The 8874-nt window shown below is 32.1% G+C and overlaps 1 protein-coding gene across 1 annotated transcript; it reads left to right on the forward strand.

The window, feature by feature from the left end:
• The first annotated feature begins 6016 nt into the window (after window positions 1-6016).
• LOC136225919 (probable inactive histone-lysine N-methyltransferase SUVR1) lies at window positions 6017-8171 on the forward strand. Its single transcript, XM_066014087.1, has 4 exons — window positions 6017-6056; window positions 6146-6241; window positions 7041-7196; window positions 7751-8171. Exons 1-4 carry the CDS (start codon window positions 6039-6041, stop codon window positions 8114-8116), a joined length of 636 nt encoding a protein of 211 aa, XP_065870159.1. The 5' UTR covers window positions 6017-6038; the 3' UTR covers window positions 8117-8171.
• Window positions 8172-8874: the final 703 nt, after the last annotated feature.

Raw genomic sequence — 8874 nt, forward strand, 5'->3', positions numbered from 1 at the left:
GTAAAAATGTTTAGCCCAAGCCCAGCCCAGCCCACAATTAATTTAGACGGGCTCGGGCCGGGCTGGGCTCGGGCTTAAAAATCAAATCTCGAGCCCAACCCATATAAGCCCACCTAAATATATATATAATTATTAATTATAAAAAAATAAATATTATACTTAAAAATAAATATTTAATATATAAATATATATTTATTAATTAATATTAATAAGCGGGCCGGGCTGGGCCGGCCCGTGTTATTTTTATTAATCCCAAGCCCGCCTAAAAAATAGGCGGGCTTTGGCGGGCCTGGGCCGGGCTGGGCCGATGAACAATTTTTATTGTCCAAGCCCGGTCCAAAGGACACGGGCCTGGGCGGGCCGGGCGGGTACCGGGCCCGTGGACAGGTCTAATAGCCAAGGTAAGTAACTATCAACTATATTTTGGGTTTTATGTATATCGATATATATATAATCAAAGAATATTCAGAAATTGATATTTGAAGGTTATACAGGAATTTGTAAAATTTGGATTTTTCACGATTTTGCTTTTTATTGTGAAACTATAGTTCAAATGAAGCTATTGACTACGCTTCTACGTGAATTTCAGATTTTACTTGATTATTTTGATTTAAGGCTTCATTTGGTTGATTTACATATATACATATATGTTTTTGGTTTCAATATGTATATATATATATTGAATAAAATGAATTTGATGATTTCTTACGAATTGTTTTTGGATGGAGAAATCTGTTGCGGTTATTGTTGTTATTATTTTGGATTGAAGTCCAAATATGACTTTTTATGAGTTGTGATATTTCGAAAGATTAAATGGTTTTGTCCATCTAGGATTGCCCGGGGTAGGAGTTGTATTTGTAAGACCATATCTAATGGCGGTATGGCCAGAGTGCACGGCTGGTAGTCCTAATTGTTAGGCAATGAACGAGATATAAATGAGATATCTCGATATTGTTCTGATTGATGTTATGATCTACACGGGTGGAATTCGAGGATGGATACAATATTATATATTTTATATGTTTTTGGTTTACTACTTGGACTATATTATGAACTTAAATTTTGAGTATATTTTATAAGATTTGATGATTATATTATAAACTTAAGTTTTGAGTATATTTTATAAGGTTTTGATTAAATCCCTTTATAAATGTATATATGTAGCTATGTTAAGTAAAGTTGGTTTTTATAGCTGATAGTTTCTTACTGAGATTTTTGTCTCACGTTTTTAAATGTTTTAATGTTTTTAGGTGAGAAAGTACAGGATATAGAGAAAGTTACCGACCGATTAGGCGAGGTTTGGAAGTTGGCTGCTTATTGTTAGAATTATGGTTAGAACTTTGGTATTTCACTTGTAATATAATATGATATTATGATATTGGGATAAATTGGAGACTCCTAAGTGTTGATTATGATATTTCTATTTCACGCCCGATGCCGATTGAGGTCGTCTAGGATCGGGTGTGACAGTAACTGTTTTTTTATTCATAGTTTCAATGGTAACTTTTTTTTTTGAGGATGTAACATTTTGTTTTTAATCCTTTTTTTTTTGGTAGAAAAGGAAAGAAAAACGAATAACAACAAACTACCCAGGAATTAGCCTAGGGAAGCTAACCCCAATCCTATCTTCTAAGAGAAGATGAGAGATGAAACTAGGGGAAACAGGAAGGGTAGTAACGCCTAACGTCCCTTCATGGCCCGCCGCCGCCAAGCGATCAGCAACACGATTCTGCTCTCTAAAAATGTGTCTGAACTCTACGAACTCAAAGGAGGAGCAAAGCCTTATAATAGCTTTGATGAGGTTGCGACTGTTAAGACCCATAGAATGATTCTCAGAAATCATTTTGATTGCTTCCAAATTATCAGACTCCACAGAGAGCCTCTTAACACCCAACCTTTTAGCAAGATTGATTCCAGTAAGAATAGCCCAGAGCTCCGCAGAAAAGGAAGAACCCAACCCTAAATTCTGGGAGAACCCAGAAAGCCAGACGCCCCCTACATCTCTAAGCACACCTCCAGCCGCAATCTTACCGTTACTGAGGCAGGAACCATCAGTATTCAGCTTCACAACCCCCTCTCTTGACCTGCTCCATCCCACGAGATGGACATCACAACACTGAGAGGCTCTGGCAAGGGACTCTCCTTTGAAACTATCGATAATAGAAAAAAGTTTTTTCGAGAAGAAATCAGCTAAGTTTGTCATAAAAACAGTTTTATCTCCAAAAATCTCCTCGTTTCTCCATTTCCAAACTTGGTGACAGATAATAGCAAAGAAAATGTCACCATGCTCCATGTATGGAAGCAACTTTCCTCTAACACCATCAGAGAACCAGTCGACCTCAGAATGTGCCATGAAGGAAGAGAAAATATGGTGTGGGAGAATTTTCCTCCAAACCTCTTTACTATTAGAGCAATCTCTAAGAGCATGGCACAAAGTCTCAATATGGCCTCTGCATCTACTGCAAGCTCCAGAATCAGCCAAGTGCCTTCTGTGCCTATCCGAATTAGTAAGAAGCCTGTCCTTAACGCCCAGCCACAGGAAACTCCTAATACGGAAAGGAACTTTAAGGGTCCAAATCGACTTCCACACATCCGAGGGAGGATCAGATCTAAAGAGAGAGAAAGCTTCAAAGGCCGATTTGCAAGAATAAACTCCATTGTTAGTCAGCGCCCAACAGTGCCTATCCAAGTCTTCCTCTTGATTACTCACCTTCACTCCCCGCATTCTAAGGAGAGTCTCAAGGCTAAAGAAAGTATCAAACTTTGACCAGATCCAGTCCCCTTCCGAGTCAACCACATCGGCAATCCTCCAGTTGCGTATATCACTAGGCGGGGGGGAAGAACACACCTCAATTAACGGTTTATCCCCAATCCAGTTATCAAACCAGAAACTAATGGACTTACCATTCCCCACCTCCAGGCCAACTCCCAAGCAGAAACTAATGGACTTACCATTGTTTTTAATCCTTTAATAATTGTTTTTAGTCTTTAACATTTGTAAAATTTTACATATCATTATTAAAATTTCTATTTTTTCATTAGAACTTGTCTTAATTGTACTTTAAAATAATTAACTAATTAATTGTTCAGTTTTTGGAAAATCATAATAAATATTAAATTAAATATTTTATTGGATATATAATTTTTATGGCATTATTAATGATTTTGTTGGTTAAAAATTATGAATTATATATTAATTGAGTGAATTTATAGTGTTTTATGACAAGTTAGCCCTACTAAATTTTGAAATAATAAAGTATTATAATTAAATGTTTTTTGTGAGTGTTTCGTAACATTTAATTGTAACAGACCCTTGTTTTTTTACAACCACTACACTTAGCACGTATCATTATCTTTTTTTTTTTTTTTTTAATGAAGCACATATCATTATCGTTTGTGAATATAAAAATTAAGGGTTTTGACATATACAATATTTAGGGCAATATTTTTTTTTAAAGAAGGGTTGCTTATAAACATTTAATAGATTAGCATATTCTCATATACTTCTAACATTTATATTTATAATTGCGTTGAATTTTTTAATAAATAAAATACTATTTATGTAGTATTATTTATTCCTTAAAAAAAACTATTTATGTATTTCCAATATTTACATTAATAGCAATAATAAAGGTAAACAATATAATACTAAATGTAAATAATAAAACACCAAATATCAAAACCCAAAAATTAATTAATCACACAAAATTAAATGGTAATCCCCACTAATCCATTACTATACCCAACAACGCAAAAAAAGTCACGTATAAATCAGTTATATAAGTCTCTCCATCTTCCTTTAAGCGGAGCGGAGCAGAGTAGATGATATATTTCGGTCCGAAGAGAGCTATATTTTAATGTAGCTAAAAATCGGTCAAAATCGCTTGAACAGCCGGTCGCGGTTAAACAGTCTCACCAAGTCATCTTCTGAGTTGTTATTTAATTAATAAAAAACTTTATGACCAAGTCATCTTCTAGATTGTTATTTAATTTTAATAAAATTTTGAATTGTTATTTAATTTTAAAAAAGAAGAATTTGTGACCAAGTATCTTCTGAGTTGTTAGTATTATAGAGTGGTTGAGTTGGTTAAGATGCATGGTTTTGAGTAAGAAGTTATGGGTTCCAAACCCCACTAATATCATTTTATTTTGTAGAGTTTTTATCTATTTAAACTTTATTTTTCAAATAATTATAACCTATGTTACCATTATTAATATTAATTAATTTTAATGGATTCTTTATTTTAATAATATTTTTGAAATTATTTTTTATTGTATCTCAATGGTAACATTTTGTTTTTAATCCTTTAACAATTGTTTTTAGTCCTTTTTTTTATTAAAGATGAGGAAGTCGGGAGAGAGTAGGTAAGGCATCCCAACTATGTTGGCACTCCGTACAAATTCAGATCTGCGACCCATATATTATTAAGAGGACTTGTTTTTAGTCCTTTAACACTTGTAAAATTTTACTCTATCATCAATACAATTTCTAATTTTTTATTAGAACATATCTTAATTATACTTTAAAATAATAATAAATATTCAATCAATTATTTAATTTTAAATTTTAGGAAAATAATAGTAAATAATTTGTAGAGTTTTTATTTATTTCAACTTTATTTTTCAAATACTTATAAACTATGTTACCATTATTAATATTAATTACTTTTTTTAAAGAGTATTAATTACTTTTAATGGACTCGTTATTTTAATAACACTTCTGAAATCATTTGTATTGTATCTCTTTTTTATATATAAAAAAATCAATTTCTTTTTTTTTATCAAATAACTTATAACTAAAATTTAAAAAAAATGTAAAAATGTTATTAGTTTTGAGAAATTAGTATTCAACTTCTAAAAAATTAAATATTTCTACTATTTTCATGTTGAGCATTTTTAATTTTTTTTAACCAACATACCAAAACGATAAAGTTTTAGGATGTTGGAAGCTAAAAAAATTTTACCCAGCCCTTACGGGCTAGACTTTGAAAAAATACCTAAGACTAAAATTAGCCTCCCAAGTTCGAATTCCTGGCTCCATCACTGGTTACTACATTTAGTATAAAAAAAGTAATATTAAACATTTTTTCTATTCTTTTGAGAGTAACTTTTTTTTTATTCATTTGTTATTTTTATTCATAGTCTCAATGGTAACATTTTGTTTTTAATCCTTTAACAATTGTTTTTAGTCCTTTAAAACTTGTAAAATTTTACTCTATCACCAATACAATTTCTAATTTTTCATTAGAACATATCTTAATTGTAGGATATTTTGTTTTTGTCCCGAATGGACGTTTTTTGATCATTGTTTCGCCAAAATTGCTCACGTGGCATCTAATCACATATTTCAACACTATATGATATAATAAATAAATTAACTATAAATTAACTCAAGTAAATAACGATTATCAATTAAAAATTTAATCATAAATTAACCTACGTAGCATATAGATTACCAATTAAAATATGTAGTTACATTTTTTTAATAGGCTAAGTGGCACTAACGTGACATTGAGATGCCACGTGGGCAATTTCGGTGAAAAGATAATAAAAAAATATCCAAAGTGATTTCATTGGGACAAAAACAAATTTAGGTGATTTTATTAAGATAAATTAAACTTTTGTAACCTTTTGGAGACATTATCCAGACTTTTATGATCACCGGTACTAATTACTCGTCAATTGTACTTTAAAATAATAATAAATATTCAATTAATTATTTAATATATAATTAATTATTTAATTTTAAATTTTAAGAAAATAATAATAAATATTGAATTAATTATTTTGTCAGTTAAAAAACAATTAATTATATATTAATTAAGTGAATTTACACCTTACCAGATCATTATTTTTGTGAATATACTGTAAAAATTAATTAATCACGCAAATTAAATGGGAGGATCAAATCCCCAAAAACCGATTACTATACCCAACAGCACTAAAAGTCACGTACAAGTCAGTTATATATAAAGTCTCTCCATCTTCCTTGACGCGAAGCAGAGCAGAACAGAGCATACTTCACTCACTCAGGAAACATGCCAAGAGCTCCAAGGGTATATCTCTCTGCAACTTTCCTTTTCAGCTTTTCGTATTCCCAGTTCTTACCTAATCCTCTCTTCTCTCTGATCTTTCCATTTTACAGGTGCGTACCAAGCGCATTGATGCTGCAATAGACGCTCTTAAACCCATGGGGTTTTCTGAACCATTAATCCGCAAGAGTGTCAGAACGCTTCTCCAGGTTATCTCTTAATTTCAACTCGTTCTTTCACTTGTATTTTGGTTTCTATTGTGTGTTTGGCTGGTGAGAAACTGTTGGGAAAATGAAATGAATATGTTACTTCTCTTAAATGAGTGAAATCAGTATTTCTAATTTCTAATTCCTGATTTATGTTGTTCTGAGTTTCTTTTCGTTATCTATTTGTGGATGACAGAATGTGGGAATATAGATTGATTTCGTCTAATGAGAAATTAAGTTTCATCATCAGCATAACATGATGTGTATGTATCTCTCGTTTAGATATTTGCTTTCATTTTTCTGATTAGTTGCTGAGAATAGTTATGGAAATGTGAGATTTCTTCTTTCTTTATGTCGTTTTCTTAACCTGTTTGGAATGTTTTGGCGATTGACAGGTAAAAGTTAGGTATCATTATCATACCTTACTTTTAGTTTGAACAGAGTTTATAGGGATAAGTTTGCCCAAATTGTACAAAATGGCACAATTTTGTCTCCATGATACAAATATTAGTTCAGGTTTTTCCGCGGAATTCCGTCGCTAATTTTCATTGCCTTTTACTTGGAAAATGATAACATTGAACTAGATTTACAACAATTGAGCGAAAATTGGGCTATTTTGTAAAGTAAAGAGTAAAATTGATCTTCCCAACCATTATCCTTAATTTCTAATTAAGCATTTTATGATGACAGAATGTATAGAAAGTGAAGAGTACAAGTTTATGTTCTTTTTCTTTTTAAATGTATCTGCAACCACGCAGTTATGAATGTGCATATCTTTAGTTTATCATATTTATTTTGTCAGGTATATGGTGGAGATGAAGGATGGCCTTTCATTGAAGAGTTTGCCTACAAGCTTCTTATTGATTCCATTCTTGAGGAGGAGGTAGACCAGAAAAACGATGTATTAAGATTACCACAACCTGAACCTACATTAATGATAGAGAATCAAGTGTCAAGGGTAAGTTTTGTTTTCAATGCCCATACCTATACATGATGATAAACAGATGCACAAATTTTCTTTTTTCAGAATGATTTTTGGTGTTTTTTAATTCACATTGATGACATATAGAAGGAAAACATACCCAATGACATTGTATGGAGCTCAGATTTCCACAGAAGCACAAATCAGTGAATGTGATTTGTGCCTGCTTTATTTCAGGAATCTGATGATGAATACGAACCCCTTCCCCTTGCCTATTTATGGACATACCAAATGACATATAGAGCTAAAACATACCAAATGACATTGTATGGAGCTAAGCTTTCCATGAAAATTTCATTTGATAAATGATTTGAGTAAATGTGATTTGTTTCAGAAATCTAATGATGAATATGAACTCCTTCCCCTTGCCTATCTATAGACATTTAGTTGCTTTATACATAGATTTTCAATGGTTAAATTGTGCTGAGCTCTCTAATTATCATTTTGAATGCTTGCATTGAATTTATAAAGCTGAACATAATCCTACATTCAATGAAAATTCTAAAATTGTGCTTGTGTGTTTCTTGAAGGATAACACAAATGAACATAATGTGCATTCTAATCAAGTTGAATCATCAAGGAATTCGTCGCCACCGCTAAAGAAGCGAGCCATACAAGTCTACAGCCGAAGCAGCAGCTCCTCAACTTTACCAATTGCTGCTGTTCCATGCTTTTCAAAGGGGGAAACCTCCCAAGTGAAACTTGGAAAACAAATTGCTTTGTCTAATGTATCTGCAGGAGGCAGCTCTCTGCAAGTAAAAGTTTGCTCCCAAACCAAAAATATCTCAGAAATGGGGCCTCCTCAACTGTTTTCGCCGCCATTACTGGAATCTCGCGGTGCTCAAAGACGTAAGCCTTGTTATGGTTGGCTTAGCAATAGTGATGACGACGAATAACCAGACTGAGTGTATCTAATAGGAGCAGCTGCTTCACATTCTCCTGTTTTGAAACTGTTTTGCCTATATTGTAGATATTAACTCAATTAATCAGTCAAGAGTGTCATTAGGCTGGGATTGACATTGACTATACACATTTTGCATATAATCGCAGAGCTAACACAGGGAGATGAGCGGAACTTTTTATGTTGATTATTTTGAATTAAGGATAAAAATGGTCCATAAAGTTGGTAATGGAGATCCATTTAACTAAATCAAAATTTAGGTAACAATTCTGTTTTGACAAATTGATCTGCATACAATCATTTTTTTAATGTTGGTAACAATTATTTTTTTAATGTAAAAAATTAATAAAATTTGTTCCAATTTGTAAAAATTTGCAAACTTAAGGACGAAATTGATACCAAACTCCAATCTACTTCAAATTAATTGTGAATAAATGTCAAGTTTAAGGGCATTTTGACCATTTATTTTTCTTCTTTTAAAGATCATTTTTTTTATGGTGAATTACTTTGATTAATTTCAAATATTGGCAATGTCCTTACAAATAGGGGTGCAAACCAGATAGGATGGTTCGCAAATTGTTCGAGCTCGGCTCGGTCAAAGCTTGACTCGATGGACCTCGGTTTGAGTTCGAAATCGGCTCGAGATATTCATAAACCAAACCGAGTTTCTTTAGGTTTTGCTCGAAAGTTCGTAAACAGACTCGATTGAATTTTTAATTACTATATATATATATATATATATATATATATTCT

This window comes from Euphorbia lathyris, chromosome 4 (assembly GCF_963576675.1).
Source record: "Euphorbia lathyris chromosome 4, ddEupLath1.1, whole genome shotgun sequence".
NCBI lineage: Eukaryota > Viridiplantae > Streptophyta > Magnoliopsida > Malpighiales > Euphorbiaceae > Euphorbia > Euphorbia lathyris.

What these genes read in the sequence shown, in the direction of transcription:
- LOC136225919 (XM_066014087.1), top strand. An exon ending in GTGTCAGAACGCTTCTCCAG is followed by an intron (nt 6,242 to 7,040) that starts GTTATCTCTTAA and finishes TTATTTTGTCAG; the next exon opens with GTATATGGTGGAGATGAAGG. An exon ending in TAGAGAATCAAGTGTCAAGG is followed by an intron (nt 7,197 to 7,750) that starts GTAAGTTTTGTT and finishes TGTTTCTTGAAG; the next exon opens with GATAACACAAATGAACATAA.